Here is an 18,667-nt window from a genome sequence, read left to right as displayed (position 1 = left end):
GTGGAGAATATTTATTGACAGAATAAAGGTGACCATGCTGTACATATATCATTGTGGAGTATGATCATTATAGGCGCAGCTGTGCTTTTCCAACTTGTTCTAACCCAGTGGAAGTCTTCATTTAAGAAATATTAATATTTGTGCAGCTTGCCAATTCTGATTATCTACTTCTGGCAAATGTCTTAAGATTTTCCACTAGGCCTTTTGCTTTGTACAGGTCTTTAAAAGTATTATTTCAGCATTCTATTTAAATGTATTCTTTTCACATTCCCATACCACTGCATTATTTTGCACTCTACTGTATCAATCATGATCTTTGTCAAATGAAGATTCAGTCATCTCCTCATTTTTATTTCATTTGACCATTCCTGTTTTAAGGAAAGATTGGAGGAATTTCATTTGCTTGGATATGACTGTTAGCTGAGACAGTCGGTGGCACTTTTTTCAAGCCACATGTCAAAACTGGAACAAGGCATGTGCTGCAATTTATGAAGACAACGGGGAAGTTCAGTCCAGCAGTAACTGATGCAGTAGCAGATTGTGTTCAAATCTTCTACTTGCAAAGCCCTGACACAGTGATCTGGGAAGTCCAGTCCCTATTCAAATCATTAGACACATCCGAATAACTTATCCCCAAATCCATCTCCCTCCTCATTCCATCCCACACACATTAGAGCCCAGCAGCATGTGGGTCATTTGAGTGGTCTGCACACAGGTGCAGTGTGTGAGAGAGAGAGCACAAATAAAAGAGTTTAGCATAGCTTGGTGGAAGTTGCCAAAGATGATGAATACTGCCTCACCCAATGACACAGCCAAGTAGGCACTATCCACAGCCACACAGGTGTCAAGTGCTTGCACTTTACTTGCACATACGTCGTGAATTTACAGTGTGCACATAATCAGATGTTACAGTCCTCAATGTAAATCTTTTTAATTTGTTCTGTCCAAAATATGTCTCACTGTCAGTGTGATTTTAACTGCAGACTGATTGTGAACATTACTTTGTTAGCTATTCACTAGAGTAAATTTACAGTCACATGACCTTTAGTTAAAATCAATCTTTAATTTTCATTGCGCATAATCATATTCGGTCACTGTGAAACCTACTACCTAATTCCTTATAGACCTGACAAGCCATACATTTATGCTTAAGTATTCCCCTTTTCAAGGGAATATGTATGAAGAAATCTGTGGCATGACCAAGGCACCTGGCTGGCACCCTCCAATGCCATCCTGTGTGGTTCCAGGACAAAAATTTTGCATCTTCATTCATCCACAGTCACAGCCTCAACACACACCCCCCCCCCCCCTCACAAATCTGCTTCAACTGGTCCTCCTCAGGTCCAGTGTGCCATCTTCTTGGATGTTGACATCTAACCCTTTAGTAGCTCCATGCAAACCTCTTCTTTCCACATCAAGTCCATTAATTGTTGAAGTTACTTTACTTCTGAAAGCTTCCACCCATTTCACATTAACAATTCTCTCCCATATATTCTGATCACCTGCGGATATCACATCTGCAGCGACTCGCAATCCTTTGTTCAGTATCCTGAACTCTTCACATAAAAGCATTACCTCCCAAGTCTAATCTACAGACAAATTTCCTGTGCTATATCCATAACTGCCCCTAATTTCTGAGCAATGCCATGGTACCAGCTGCAAAGAAGCACACTCCACGACCTCTTCTATCACCTAATACCATCCTGGATTGGAACAACTTAACCATTTCCATCACCAAGGCTTCGAATACTTATTGTCGTACCTGGAACTGAGGAGCATCCCACCCACAGTCCTTCCTATCCCTACCAGAGTGTGTTCTGAAGCCTACCCAATTAAAACTGTACAGGCAATTTACTGGCATAGGGAGGGGGGAAGAATTGGAAATGTTTTCAAATTGAAATTAAAGACGTTATCCCTCAACAGAGTCTTCTACAAAGGCATTCTTAAGTAAAAATAATTAGCCAGTGACAAACTAATAAATGAACAGCACACTAGACATCCAAACTAGGTGGTCTCTGGAAAAAAGTGACCATTATCATCTTCATAGCATTTGTTTTTGCTTTGCAAATGAGGTAGTTGATTCTGTCTTAACTTCTTTGCTATCAAATTGTATATGTTCTGCCATTCAACTGAAGATTTAGGTTTTCAGTCACGCAACAAAATGAAACATATTTGGTTTGTTAATTAAAGCTGATTGTTACTTTTTCCTGTACTATAGTAGATTCAATCTTGAGAATAGATTTTTCCCAAGTACACCCCTGCACACCCCCGCAACCCCCCCCCCCCCCCCCCCCGCCCATAAAGTTGTTCATTTTTACAAGTTTGCCTTACCTATTTCATTTCAGCAGACCAATGTAGCAACACAGCAAGCAAGCTAAGTCACCACAGCAGATTATTAAACTAATATGTTCTCGAAACAATTGTCCAAATTCTCATCAATTGATGGTGACAAAAGAATGGACATTCCTCAGTCACAACTTTGTAAATATGTAGAATGTAGAGTATGAAAAACTTTTACACTTCTAATTTTTTGAATCTGATTGTTACGGGGCACTGACCAGTTAAATGACAAAACAAGGTAACAAAAAAGAAACACTTAAGAAAAAATTCACTGAACAACCCAGTGATCAAGGGCGGACAAAGTTAAAAGACATACAAAAAAAGTATATGCAAACAGATCTGTATCAGTACCTCAACAGTTGCCCGATTCTGTTCAGCATTTGAGACTAGAGTTAACAGGTGAGTGCGAAGGCCACAGAGACTTGCTGTAAGTGACTGACATTCCACATCTTGAGGCAGTTCACGCAGCAAACGTTCTAACTGTGTTAATTCTTGCTCTCTCTCTTCCAAGTCTTCTATGATTTTCTGCAAGGAAATATCAAGTGTGAAAATTACGTCAATAAGAACAGGAATAGCAAACAACAAAATAATGCATTTATAAAGAAGCATCAACATTTGCTCTTAAGTGTTGACATTTGTTATTATGAAACTAATTAATTAATTAATGCTATCTTGTACTAATATTATCGATAATATATGTACTTACTGTGATGCTGTTCAACATGTTCAAGAGGTTATCTGTCGGCAAACTACTCAGATCCTTTTCTGAAATTTCTATCTTCTTCTGCAGGTTCTCTGTGTCTGAAGCAATTGAAGTCTGAAATATGTATGTTCAATAAATTTTAATTTCCTTGAATCAAAGCTACAGAATTACAATGAAAAAGCCTCTACACATGCACCAAGTCAATATTTGAACACAAAGCCATGATCCGTTTTTAGATTTACTCATTCTTATTCTGTTACAGAGGTATTCCAACACCTGTCATATCCTAATACTTCATCAGTATCATAGATATAAGCCATGCAATATGTTAAAATACGTGATTAAGTTAGCCTGTAAATAGAGGAAGAAGAAGCTCCAAGACTCATTCCACAACCATTCTAATTACTGAAGAGACTACAGAGAGATTTGCCAATTTGAGAAACTCTCTCCCTGTTCTCTAGAAACGTATACTTTTCCACTAATGTATATCTTATTGGCATTTTTTCCTCTCCTGTAGTCATAAATTTCTGGTAGTTAATTCTTCCCACTCTTGTAACCCCATACAAACTCCTGCATGCAACTGGATCACTGATTCTTTTCCACTTCGCTTCAACAATTCTCTCTCTCTCTCTTAATTAAGAACCAAGGTTGCCGTGTCTTTGTTAACACAAAATTAGTTTAAATTAGTAATATGCTACTCCAATTTCAAGTATATTAATCATCCTCATAATCAATAACATATCATTACTTCCATATCCTGAATAATCATCCAATCTATGATAAAGGAAGAACACCAGAAAATGTTCTCAACTTCACTTTCAATTTTGTCGTCTTTATGCATTTATAATTCTGATACTGGCAGCTCTATTATAATATTGTAAACCTATCACATATGCATAGCTCGGGTAATAATGTGTTCTCATTAAAGTTTACACATGCTACCATTAGGATGTCAATACTGTTTTCCTAATATACACTTCTGCAAGACAGCAATCTAATGAATTACAAAGAACCAGTGTGTTGCCCTCAACTACAAATAATTTGATATAAAAGATGAACAGCTCTCACAACAAACAAACAATGGAAAGTGCAGGCTGGAAAGTCAAAAATTATGGAAAGGATATATTGCTACTCATCGTAAAGATGATCCCAGAGTTCAGATAGGAACATGAAAAGACTTTTACATATTAAGCTCTCGGCCAAGTCTTCATCAGAAAGGAAAAACACAGACGCATTCACACCTCACACACACACACACACACACATGATCAATATCACTGTGCTCAGTCCAGCAGACTGAAATTGAAATGCATCAAACCGGAGGAACAATCCATAGTGGAGCGGGGAAGGGGGAGGGTTACCAGTGTATGGGTACGGGAAGATAACCAGTACTGACTGGCAGAGTGTTCAGGGACTCAAAAAAGAGGTGGCAAACAAAACTACCTGGTGCAATATCGGGATGCTGTGGTGGATGGAAAGGGGTGGGGGAGTGGAAAGGAAAGGAGCAGAGTAAGGGAAAAGATCAATGGGTGCATTGGCAGACAGCAGTGCGCAATGAGGGTGAGGGGACGTGAGTTGAGAGAAGATGACAGCACAAAGGGGAAAGAAGCTGTTGGGTGCCTGCTGATAGCCTACTCCACCACAGGCTGAACCACCTGTGAAAGCAGCTATGTTGCAATCATTGTTCAGTCTTTTAACTGGTATTACTGCCAACCAGTAATCCGACAGAATGAATGGCCACCACCAAACTAAGACCAAGAGCAAAGTGGACCACTCTGATGCGCAACATGCAGCTGAACTTAGCTCACTTGATTTCAATGGCCGCTTCACTACCCAGGCCATTTGGATCCCCCCATCCTTCCTCCCACCAGCTTTTGTAACTGCACAGATGGGAGTTATCCTTACAACACATTGTCCACTCCTGAAATCATCCTGGCCTCTACCTACAGTAACCTACTGCCCCCACACACTCCACCTGACAGTCTCCCCCTCCCAGTTCTTTCACCCCCTCCCAACGAACGCCCCTCGTCCTCCTGTGCACTCACCAACCTTTTTCCCTTCTCTGGTCCTCTCCTTTCATCTCTCTTCTTCCCACCGCACCTCCTGATCCTGCACCAGGTAGCCTTGTCTGTCACTTCCAGTCCCTGCATATTCTGCCAAGCAGCACCGTTTCCTCTTCCTCCACCTACATACTGCTGTACTTCCCCCTTCCTCACTCCACTACAGATTGTTGCTCCGGTTTGATGTGTTTCAGTTTCAGTTTGGCCTGAGCAGCCAGAGAGAGTGGTTATGTGTGGGTTAGGTGTGCTTGCTTGCATGAATATGAATGTGTGTGTGTGTGTATGTGTGTGTGTTTTTTTTCTGATGAAAGCTTGGCCAAAAGCTTAATGTGTAACCTTTATGGTGAGAAGCAATCAATCCTCTCCATAACTGTTGATCTTACAATAATCATTCACTCAAAGAAACAATTTGAAGGTCTCTACAGAACAGTGCAGTGAGATATCTCTGGTTTCATCTCTTACAAGCATTTCTTAGTGAAGATTGTAAAAAGCAGAGATCTTTTGCAAATTAGCTCATTTTTCTAAGAAAATTATTGAACAAACAGTGTAGTCTAGGCTATCACACAAGAGCAAAACCCTGGCTGAATTAAGCCTTAAAAAAGATACGGGCAAGTGTCAGTAAGACTCACTCACTGAAGGTTCTGTACAAACTTAATTATGTATACAGATAGATCATCCATCCGAGGATCAAGAATTTCAACTGATTTTTCCTGTTATCTATATAAATACTTATCAGTATGTGTGAAATAAATGGCAGTATGTTTCGACTGGACTGACTTAGAAGCTTAAATGTTTTACACGCAAAGGGACCACAGACTACAATAGGTAACACAAATTTCAACTTCATACACCTATCAGTTCAAGAGAAAAAGGGGTCTTAACAGAAAGACTGATAGGTGGATAACAAATGAAATAAAACTGACTGGTATGATATAACAACAAATTAACATTCCTTTTTTTTTTATTTTGCCATTTCCTTGCACCGTTACACCTTGCTTCTTGTCAAATTTCGTGATACTAGATTAATGGGATGTACCCCACGTTTCAATAAGCAAGTTTGTGTGAATTGATATATGTGACATAAATGGCTATATCTTTTGACTGAACTGATGTAGAAGCTTAAATGTTTTAAATTGCCAAGAAACCATAGACCTCGGTATGTGACACTAATTTCAACTTGATACCTATACCCATTCCTTTGAATAAGGGTTCTTAACTGTTGGGCAGATAGGCAGACGGACGAACAACAAAGCGGTCATGTAAGTGACTGAGGTATGGAACCCTAAAAAGGGTTTTACTGTACGATGATGCCTCGGTGACATGTTTGTGGTGAGACTTGAATGTCCCATGTGGCGACAGTTTGAAGTTGCTGGTTCTAAAATGTTATGGAAAAACTCTTATTTATATTTAGGATAATTAGAATTACAATTTTTGAATAAGTCTCACAGAAAGTGTGTGTTGCAGAACATATTTTAAACTTCAGGTAAAATGGAGCAAAGGTAAATAGTTAGTTCACAGTTTAAGTATCTGGGGATTACGTCGGCATTTTTAACCTATGTTCATAAGTTATACCCAATAATTCCATAACACCCCTTCCTATTTTGACTAACACATGAAATGGATTTTAATCCTTGCAAAGATTATTGTCTTACTGTTCACAGTGATGTAACAGCTTCATAATTTCAACAAAACAACAATCCTATGGAAAGAATAGATTGTTACTCACCATATAAAGGAAGCACTGAGTAACAGACAGGCATAATGAAAAGACTACTAACAAGGGAACCTCCCCATTGCACCCCCCTCAGATTTAGTTATAAGTTGGCACAGGGATAGGCCTTGAAAAACTGAACACAGATCAATCGAGAAAACAGGAAGAAGTTGTGTGGAACTATGAAAAAAATAAGCAACATATACAAACTGAGTAGTCCATGCGCAAGATAGGCAACATAAAGGAGAGTGTGAGCTGACGAGCGCCGTGGTCCCGTGATTAGCGTGAGCAGCTGCGGAACGAGAGGTCCTTGGTTCAAATCTTCTCTTGGGTGAAAGTTTTAATTTTTTATTTTCAGATAATTATCAAAGTTCAGGCACTCACACATAATCAACTTTGGTCTCCAAAATTCCAGGACATGTTCAGATTTGCTTGGACATATACAGAATTTGACGGTCTACGCACGGAAACATTTGAAAACGTAAAAAACATATGTTTTGACAGAGCACAGGGAAAACTGTGCGACTCTGAAACTGTTGCATTCATTTGACGCAGTTTATGTGACAAACTCTTATGTTTTCATCACTTTTTTTGGAGTGATTATCACATCCACAAGAAAACCTAAATCGGGCAAGGTAGAAGAATCTTTTTACCCACTCGCCAAGTGTGCAAGTTAGGTGGGTCGACAACATATTCCTGTCATGTGACGCACATGCCGTCACCAGTGTCGTAAAGAATATATCAGACGTGTTTTCCTGTGGAGGAATCGGTTGACCTATGACCTTGCGATCAAATGTTCTCGGTTCCTATTGGAGAGGTACGTCCTTTCGTCTACTAATCGCATGGTTTTGCGGTGCGGTCGCAAAACACAGACACTAAACTTATTACAGTGAACAGAGACGTCAATGAATGAACGGACAGATCGTAACTTTGCGAAAATAAAGAAAGTAAAATTTTCACTCAAGGGAGGACTCGAACCAAGGACCTTTCGCTCCGCAGTTGCTGACTCTAACCACGAGACCACGGCGCTCATCAGCTATTACCGTCCTTTATGTTGCCTATCTTGCACATGGACTACTCAGTTTGTATATTTTGCTTACTTTTTCATAGTTCCACACAACTTCTTCCTGTTTTCTCGATTGATCTGTGTTCAGTTTTTCAAGACCTATCCACTGTGTCAATTTATAACTAAATCTGAGGGGGGTGTGATGGGGAGGTTCCCTTGTAAGTATTTAAACTTTCTGTCAAAAGACCTTCCTCAGAAATAGAACACACAAACACATTCATACAAGCACAACTCATACATACATGACCACTGGCTCCAGCCACTATGGACTGAGTTGGGCCACAGAATCTGGAGACAACTGCCATGTGTGTATAAGTTGTGGTTATGTGAATGTGCATGTGTTTTCTCTTTCTGAAGAAGGTCTTCTGGCTGAAAGCTTAAAAATGTTTAGCAGTCTTTTCACTGTGACTGTGCACAACACAGCGCCACTTCTGTATGTTGAGTAGCAATCTATCCTTTCCATAATACTGTTTTTATTCGGGAAGTAATAAACTGAAAACACACTCATCCACATACAAATTTCAAAGATGAGTAAGAGAAAATGCAATTTCACCCTTTATGTGAAACAGAATATAATCTAGCAGTAAAGGAGACCACACACCAAATAGCAGTAGTGTTGTCATTGACAGGCACAAACAAAAAACAAAACTTGTGAGCTTTGTTTCTATTCCAACCCGACAAAAAAATGTATTCCATAAACTAGCAAATCTTCTTTCTCTTTGTATGTCTCTGTTGATGACTTAATGCTTTTACTATTTGGTGAGTGGTCTCCCAACTCCTAAATTACTTACGTTCTGCCAAAATTTTCCTTACAAAATATAATCTGGAATACACTCCTGGAAATGGAAAAAAGAACACATTGACACCGGTGTGTCAGACCCACCATACTTGCTCCGGACACTGCGAGAGGGCTGTACAAGCAATGATCACACGCACGGCACAGCGGACACACCAGGAACCGCGGTGTTGGCCGTCGAATGGCGCTAGCTGCGCAGCATTTGTGCACCGCCGCCGTCAGTGTCAGCCAGTTTGCCGTGGCATACGGAGCTCCATCGCAGTCTTTAACACTGGTAGCATGCCGCGACAGCATGGACGTGAACCGTATGTGCAGTTGACGGACTTTGAGCGAGGGCGTATAGTGGGCATGCGGGAGGCCGGGTGGACGTACCGCCGAATTGCTCAACACGTGGGGCGTGAGGTCTCCACAGTACATCGATGTTGTCGCCAGTGGTCGGCGGAAGGTGCACGTGCCCGTCGACCTGGGACCGGACCGCAGCGACGCACGGATGCACGCCAAGACCGTAGGATCCTACGCAGTGCCGTAGGGGACCGCACCGCCACTTCCCAGCAAATTAGGGACACTGTTGCTCCTGGGGTATCGGCGAGGACCATTCGCAACCGTCTCCATGAAGCTGGGCTACGGTCCCGCACACCGTTAGGCCGTCTTCCGCTCACGCCCCAACATCGTGCAGCCCGCCTCCAGTGGTGTCGCGACAGGCGTGAATGGAGGGACGAATGGAGACGTGTCGTCTTCAGCGATGAGAGTCGCTTCTGCCTTGGTGCCAATGATGGTCGTATGCGTGTTTGGCGCCGTGCAGGTGAGCGCCACAATCAGGACTGCATACGACCGAGGCACACAGGGCCAACACCCGGCATCATGGTGTGGGGAGCGATCTCCTACACTGGCCGTACACCACTGGTGATCGTCGAGGGGACACTGAATAGTGCACGGTACATCCAAACCGTCATCGAACCCATCGTTCTACCATTCCTAGACCGGCAAGGGAACTTGCTGTTCCAACAGGACAATGCACGTCCGCATGTATCCCGTGCCACCCAACGTGCTCTAGAAGGTGTAAGTCAACTACCCTGGCCAGCAAGATCTCCGGATCTGTCCCCCATTGAGCATGTTTGGGACTGGATGAAGCGTCGTCTCACGCGGTCTGCACGTCCAGCACGAACGCTGGTCCAACTGAGGCGCCAGGTGGAAATGGCATGGCAAGCCGTTCCACAGGACTACATCCAGCATCTCTACGATCGTCTCCATGGGAGAATAGCAGCCTGCATTGCTGCGAAAGGTGGATATACACTGTACTAGTGCCGACATTGTGCATGCTCTGTTGCCTGTGTCTATGTGCCTGTGGTTCTGTCAGTGTGATCATGTGATGTATCGGACCCCAGGAATGTGTCAATAAAGTTTCCCCTTCCTGGGACAATGAATTCACGGTGTTCTTATTTCAATTTCCAGGAGTGTATAATTAGAAATACATGTTGTATCATGGCAGCCTAGAGACAGCTGTTACTGCCAGTTTGAAAACTATGTAAAATAACTGCAGTTGCAATTATAAAGACGTCCTCAAAAAACAGTATTCTAATGACTAAATATGCCAGTTTGATGCATAAGTTCATAGTGTTTTTCTTTGTCATATTGGCACTCCAGCTGCAGTTATTTACTGATTGTCACTTTCTATTTGTAGTTCGCTGTTGCTACTTGAGTTTACATATCACCATTAAGTCATTTGAACATAGTGAGTGGAGTTGTGGAGCTAGACTATAGAGTGCCACATGAAGAAATTGGAACATTTCTGATATACTTTTCCGTTTGAGTTTAGTTGAGGGGTGACAGCAGCAGAGGCAGCCAGAAACATTTGCTCTGTGCTTGGGGACAACTGCATTGGACAGAGCACCACAAGAGGGGGATCATTTTGACATTAGTAACTTTCCACATTCAGGAAGACCTTCAGGGTTTGATGAAGGTTGTTTAAACACATTAATACACAACGTTCCAGGTCAAAGTTAATGAGAACTGGCAAATATGATAAACTACGATCATTCCACAATCGTGCAAACATCTGCAAGCAATGGGGAAATGTTCAAAAATTGAGTGTATGGGCACCACATGCTCTAAGCCAAAATCACGAAAATCTGTGAGCAGCCATATGTGTACGTCTGCTTGCTCATCATCAACTGGCTTGTGAACAACGCTGACCATTCCTCTACTGAATCATTACTTACGCTACTGTAAGGAAAAGAAAGGAATAGTCGAGCCCAAAGAAAGAATCAACTCCCTGTACAGAGATCTGTGCACATCCATAAAAGATAATCCAAACATTGCTCAACAAGTTCTTCACCTCAAAAATATGCGATTTCTATAGTCGCAGGATCGAAAGATTACCTCAGCATTGGCAAACTTCTGTAAAAAGTGAAGGAGAATATATTATTCATGACTAAATTAACTGTCATGTGTATTAGTTGTTTTTATTAAACTTAGGGAAAAATGCTATGGACTTATGTGTCAACCTACTATATTGTACCACGAGTGGATTAGGTTGAGGTATCACACAAATAGTTGTTCCTAACAGTCAGAAAATAATTTACAATTACTGTGGTTATCATAATGAAATTCTCGACTATGGTATTTCACAAAAGCCTCATTGTTGCTGTAATGTCACTAATGTATCACCACTGGGCAATGACAAAAATCAATTCACTTTATTCTGTGAGTTGATATGCTAGCATGTTTATGCCATGGCATAAAAATCAACTCACTTCACATTCTGTGTGAAGATCTTCAGATGTCACACATATTTAAAAAACTTTTTTTCTTTCATTTTCTGAAAAGGAACCTAGGTGTAATTTGTCACTTCCATATTGTATCAAATGCAGTTAGAAATATATGGCCAGTTCCTAAACAAGTAAAAGTACCACAATCACACAGACATCTAAACTCAGACTTCCACGGTCATGGTGACACTGATAAAATGTAAGTAAAATATTATAAAAAGCATTTTTTATAGTCATTAGTATATTCCAGAGGGTGGATGTGGGAGGGCAACACTTTACATTTGTGATCGTATAGTTCAGGAGTATGATGTGAAAAAGACTTTCGATATCAAAAATAGGGACCCCCCCCCAACACACTTTTCCTTGTCTTTAGGCAATCTCGTCCTGAATCAGAAGGGATATTAATTCTTCAAACAGTACTCCTGCCAGGCCTCATGACAAAACCATATCATAGTACTTTTTAGCAATGCCACATTCCCTTATTCCAACTTATTTGATGTGACTTGTGTGATGAGAAATCGATGGCAAATAGCAGTTGACTTTGGCGATACTTGTGTAGGGTGCAGACAACACTAGCTAAGGTGAATGATGGGCCACCATAATATCATATTTATGCTAGACAAGATGACTGGGCACTGCTAGCTGCAACTATGCATTCGAGATCGGGTCAGGCCAGCAGCCTACCAGACTTAGTCTCCTTGTGTGATTTGGTGCCACAGCACTGCTGAACTGCCATCCGCACCTGCCATTGCCAGACTCCTGCCAGAGGGCACAGGGTCATGTCCCACACACAGCAAGTCTTCACCCGCGTCCGCGATGGACACAAAAAAGGCCCGTGTCACCAGGTACTGCCATTCTGTACTGGAACACCATTGCATCATAAGTCTGAGAGCATCACTAACATCAAGACCATGCAGCTAAGTCTGAGAGCATCACTGACGTCAAGGCCGTGGCTTACTGTCAGGCTGCCAGCAGTTGCTTGGCCCAACATTAGTAACGCAGGACACCTACATATACACCTCGTCAACAGGGTGGAAGTCAGCTGCCTGAGACCTGACGTCGACCACGGTCGCAGGAGTGTGGCACATCTGCCTCACATTGCTAACGATGTGATATTTATATGGAGTTTGATAAGGCAATTCTCTCAAAAACCAATGTGACACTGGGTCCACTAGCCTGTCGCTCCACCATTCACCTTACTGAGTGCCATCTGCACCCTACACAACCATCATCAAAGTCAACTGCCATTTGCCAACGATTTCTGACCACACAAGACACATCAAATAAGTTGGAATAAGGGAATGTGGCACTGCTAAAAAGTACTACGATATGGTTTCGTCATGAGGCCTGGCAGAAGTACCATCTGAGAACTTAATATGCCTTCTGATGAAGGACTAGAGTGCCTAAAGACAAGCAAAAGTGTGGGGGATAGTACATGCAGGTTCCTATTATCGATATCTAGTCTTTTTCACATCATCCTACTGAACTATACAATCACAAAAGTAAAGGGTTTCTCTCCCATACCCACACCCTAACCACATTAAAAAAAATTGTATAGTATTTCACTTACATTTTGTCAATCTCACCATGATCGTGGAAGTGCGAGTTTGGGTGTCTGTATGATTGTGTGTGTGAACATGGTACTTTTACTTGAGAAAGCTATGGTGGATACTGTTTTCTTATACATTTCTGGTCAACAGGCATTGTCCACTACACTTGAGTGGTTTCCTTTCCCTTATTTTACGTTACCTACATTTCCGTAAACCTGGATACAGTTTTCTAACGAAAGATGCCAAAACCATATAAAATGTTTGTGAATCTTCTGCACAGAACTATGTCATCACAGAAGAAGGTCATTTGATAACAACACCCACTTGTTGAGTCGTAGTAGAGGAACAAGGGGGATTATGAAGTAGCTTCCATCCTAAATATGATAAAACAATTTACATTTGGAAGCGGGCATCTGTTATCCGAAATAGCTAATTCCTGATATAAACATTAAGTACGATACATTCCCTCTAAGCTTTCCATTAACTTTGTTCTTCTCCATTCCAAAGTTATAAGGCTGCAGACCAGAACTATAGTAGAAAATATGTTTCCGAAAGCATGAGCCACTCAGTTTATAAAAAATGTGATAAAGAGCAGTTCTGATAACAAATCATCAGTGAAAACACTGACAATGTTTGAGAGTTATAACACACACAGTGTTTTGCAGTTTGTGTTACAGGTACAATTGAGCTCTTACTGCTAGGAAGTTGGCCAGAACACCAAACAAACCACAGCTGTATCATCGATTTCATTTAGTTTAACTCATACCAGGATAATGTAGCAATACTCTTCCGCCTACCATCATATCTGTTTACTTGTACTTCAACTTGCCCAGCCTGTCTCCTGGGATACGTTCTCTAAATACACAACTTTGTTATTTAAACTTATGACCCCCATTGCAATGCTCATGAGGAACTTTACACGTCACATTTTCACACTGACAGTTAACGTGAGTAATGTAATAAAAATGAATATTTTGATGTTCTGCTCAAAATGTATATTTATCACTAACGAAATCAAGTTAAAGATTCATCAAATGTGATAGTCTTTGAGGTTCACAATATATGTGCCACTGTTGGTTAATTAAAAAGACAGTAACATTCTGCCAACAAAGCTCAGGAAGTAACAACCATGTATATTCTTCAAATGATCTGAATATTTACATCGGCAATCTGAAAAATAATGTAGCATAAAATTAAAAGCAACAATTTAGTAGCTTCAATATATTCAAAAATTGGACAAAATTGTTTTACCAAATTAAAATTTTGTATTAGCTGTAAGTGATGATATATTTATGTGATAAGAGAAAGAGATCATCACCTAAGTTCTAAAAAGCAGAACATCGATCAAGAAAATGAAATCATAAGGTCGTATGAATACTAACAGTACATGAAGTGCTTTGTGGTAATACAAGAGATGGAAGAGCAGGAGGGGAATTAAATGTCAACACACCTAGCCTTGGGTCAGGTTTCTGGAGACAAGTAATCAGAAAATTAGAGAACACTTTACACAGGAAGGAGTGAATCATAATTGTTAAAGAAACTAGAAAAAGTGTCGACAGATTTGCATTATTACCTAATATACTGGCAGCTGCAGGAATGTGATTTCACAAAATATTTTTACTGTTACAAAACATTTCAGTTATATTTTAAAGCCAATACATGGCATATCATGACTCAGCTTTCATTTATCTCCCTCACACACAATCTATAAGCAATAGTGAAGAAAACAAGTGTACCTCTCTATAGGAGTCACAATTTATCCACTTTTACTGACATAATTTTCCCATTAGTAATTCACATGAAAATTTTGAATGTTCATATGAAGAAACACCAGACAATAAGCAAGATGGTTCATATGCATAAAATAAAATTTGAAAAAACCTTGCCAACAAAACAGCATTAAATTAGTAGTTAAGCAGACCGGAATATTAAATTGAAAAAAGCAGAACTGTATGTTAAACACAAATAATCTCGATTTTAGAAAGTTATATCTGTGGAACTCAGTTGGTATAGTAGTGGATTCCTGATTAAATTTATTTTTTATTTTTCTGTGCATTTGAAACAAGCAGCATTCTACAAATATTTTCCTCTTCATTAAATAACAATAATGAAAAACCAACTTCTGAAGTTAAACAATAATTTACTTTTCTTCCTGCAATTATAGCAACTAAATATTCATTATAATTTATCTCCCATGTACTTTTATTAATGGAATTTGCAACAAAAGTGTTATATGCAACCTAGTCATATGTACTAACAATCTGATGGATAACACTTCATATTTTGAACTGTATTTTGTTAATGGCTGTGCAAATGAATAATTCATGATTAGAATCATTCAAATTATTATAATTTTCAACTGGAGAAAAATCATTACCTAAATAAATTCAAAATTAGCACAGAATTTTAATTATAGCTTCCATATAAATGGATATCTATTTGTGCTGCCTGCAATAATATTATATTCTGAATGGTTTAATGAGAAGATTTCCTCTGCAAAACTAGTTACTTATTAGTATGCAAGAGAAGAAAGAAGGCTGGGAGTGTACTATCAGTACTTTGAACACCATGTTATCTTTGTGGAAGAGCTCATTATAACCATAAAATTACTGATACACACAAAAGCACTTCTGATTCATACAAAGAGTTCTACTGAATTATTTTGCAGCATGAGACTTCCTGGAAGATTAAAACTGTGTGCTGGAGTGAGACTCAAACTCTGGACCTTTGCCTTTCATGGGCACGTTCCCACGAAAGACAAAAGTCCCGTGTTCGAGTCTCGGTCCGGCACACAGTTTTATCTGCCATGAAGTTTCATATCAGTGCACGCTCTGCTGCATGGTGAAAATCTCATTCTGGAAACATCCCCCACACTGTGGCTAAGCCATATTCAGCAATATCATTTCTTCCAGGAGTGCTAGTTCTGCGAGCCTTGCAGGAGAGCTTCTGTGGAGTTTGGAAGGTAGGAGACAAGGTACTGGCAGAAGTAAAGCTGTGAGGACGGGACGTGAGTCGTGCTTGGGTCACTCAGATGGTATAGCACTTGCATGCGGAAGGCAAAGGTCCCACGTTTGAGTCTCAGTCCAGCACACTGGTTTAATCTACCAGTAATTTTCATATCAGCACACACATTGCTGCAGAGTGGAAATCTCATTATATTTTGCAGCTTATTTAGCAAATGCCTGGTATGTCATAACGTAACTTCACACTCTGCTAGGAAAAAGCATTCAACCTATTGTCTTTTAGCCATTTATGGATCAGTCTTATGGCACACCACTCGTACTGTGCATTGCGTACATACATTGTACATGAATATTAAATGCAGTGTGCTGGTACAGGGTGTTTCAAAAATGACCGGTATATTTGAAACGGCAATACAAACTAAACGAGCAGCGATAGAAATACACCGTTTGTTGCAATATGCTTGGGACAACAGTACATTTTCAGGCAGACAAACTTTCGAAATTACAGTAGTTACAATTGTCAACAACAGATGGCGCTGCGGTCTGGGAAACTCTGTAGTACGATATTTTCCACATATCCACCATGCGTAGCAATAATATGGCGTAGTCTCTCAATGAAATTACCCGAAACCTTTGACAACGTGTCTGGCGGAATGGCTTCACATGCAGATGAGATGTACTGCTTCAACTGTTCAATTGTTTCTGGATTCTGGCGGTACACCTGGTCTTTCAAGTGTCCCCACAGAAAGAAGTCACAGGGGTTCATGTCTGGCGAATAGGGAGGCCAATCCACGCCGCCTCCTGTATGTTTCGGATAGCCCAAAGCAATTACACAATCATCGAAATATTCATTCAGGAAATTAAAGACGTCGGCCGTGCGATGTGGCCGGGCACCATCTTGCATAAACCGCGAGGTGTTCGCAGTGTCGTCTAAGGCAGTTTGTACCGCCACAAATTCACGAAGAATGTCCAGATAGCGTGATGCAGTAATCGTTTCGGATCTGAAAAATGGGCCAATGATTCCTTTGGAAGAAATGGCGGCCCAGACCAGTACTTTTTGAGGATGCAGGGACGATGGGACTGCAACATGGGGCTTTTCGGTTCCCCACATGCGCCAGTTCTGTTTATTGACGAAGCCGTCCAGGTAAAAATAAGCTTCGTCAGTAAACCAAATGCTGCCCACATGCATATCGCCGTCATCAATCCTGTGCACTATATCGTTAGCGAATGTCTCTCGTGCAGCAATGGTAGCGGCGCTGAGGGGTTGCCGCGTTTGAATTTTGTATGGATAGAGGTGTAAACTCTGGCGCATGAGATGATACGTGGACGTTGGCGTCATTTGGACCGCAGCTGCAACACGGCGAACGGAAACCCGAGGCCGCTGTTGGATCACCTGCTGCACTAGCTGCGCGTTGCCCTCTGTGGTTGCCGTACGCGGTCGCCCTACCTTTCCAGCACGTTCATCCGTCACGTTCCCAGTCCGTTGAAATTTTGCAAACAGATCCTTTATTGTATCGCTTTTCGGTCCTTTGGTTACATTAAACCTCCGTTGAAAACTTCGTCTTGTTGCAACAACACTGTGTTCTAGGCGGTGGAATTCCAACACCAGAAAAATCCTCTGTTCTAAGGAATAAACCATGTTGTCCACAGCACACTTGCACGTTGTGAACAGCACACGCTTACAGCAGAAAGACGACGTACAGAATGGCGCACCCACAGACTGCGTTGTCTTCTATATCTGTCACATCACTTGCAGCGCCATCTGTTGTTGAAAATTGTAACTACTGTAATTTCGAAAGTTTGTCTGCCTGAAAATGTACTGTTGTCCCAAGCATATTGCAACAAACGGTGTATTTCTATCGCTGCTCGTTTAGTTTTTATTGCCATTTCAAATATACCGGTCATTTTTGAAACACCCTGTATGTCATTGTAGATTAAGGGTAAAGTTACGGATTGTGAACCTGTACTGATACAATGTTTACTCCTACCAAAATACACTAAGTCCTCCGAACATGATCAACAGCTTGATGCTACAAAAGAATAAATGTGTCTTACATCTCCTAAAATATTATAGAGGGCAGACTGACATTTGTGGTGATTCACAACTTATAATGCAAAAGCTACAATGTACAATCATGCTAGCTGAATTACAATAATGAAATATACTTTTTGCATCACTTTAATCTGAACCACTTGACCTATAGCAAACCTATGATGTTCATTTATAGTATAGTAGCTTAAGACACCTGGGAAAGGATGATAAGAGTAGTATCTGGGATTGCAGACGGTACTTATCACTACTGTGTCAAACAAGGCTTTATGCCAAGTGATTCAGTGCAGCCAGCTGGTGCAAAGAATAACATCTGTCAGTGATGATCTCTTTATCTATATTTAAGTCAGTTAATAAAACATTATTTATTCAATACACCATTTAAAATTTAAAAAAAATAATTTATGTAGATGCTACGAATAATATAAAAAGCTGAAAAAGATACAGCAGCTACTTTGCATTATACAAAAAATAAGCAGAGCTACGAGGACAAACAGCTTTCAAAAATAATGCACAGGACAGGAAAACAAAGGCAATATTTTTAAATTAGTTAACATACAGAAGCATACTACACAATACACCAAAAAAGCAACTTTTTATAAAGATAGCTTTAGGCTACCAAGCATGTTTTGTTTTAAATTTCGTATGGTTAAATTAGTA

The 18,667-nt window shown here is 40.5% G+C and overlaps 1 protein-coding gene across 1 annotated transcript in view; it reads right to left on the bottom strand.

The window, feature by feature from the left end:
• Window positions 1–18,667, bottom strand: part of LOC126194652 (muscle-specific protein 300 kDa) — a 607,158-nt gene that overhangs the window by 63,630 nt on the left and 524,861 nt on the right. The window contains exons 106-107 of the mRNA XM_049932837.1: window positions 3,047–3,157; window positions 2,692–2,865 (exon numbers count right to left, since the gene is read on the bottom strand). Coding sequence (XP_049788794.1) covers window positions 2,692–2,865; window positions 3,047–3,157 — 285 coding nt within the window. The remainder of the gene's footprint in view (window positions 1–2,691; window positions 2,866–3,046; window positions 3,158–18,667) is intronic.

Source organism: Schistocerca nitens, chromosome 7 (genome assembly GCF_023898315.1).
Source record: "Schistocerca nitens isolate TAMUIC-IGC-003100 chromosome 7, iqSchNite1.1, whole genome shotgun sequence".
Lineage (NCBI taxonomy): Eukaryota > Metazoa > Arthropoda > Insecta > Orthoptera > Acrididae > Schistocerca > Schistocerca nitens.
Note: the sequence above shows the minus strand (reverse complement) of the source record. Positions and strands in the feature narration are given on the sequence as shown.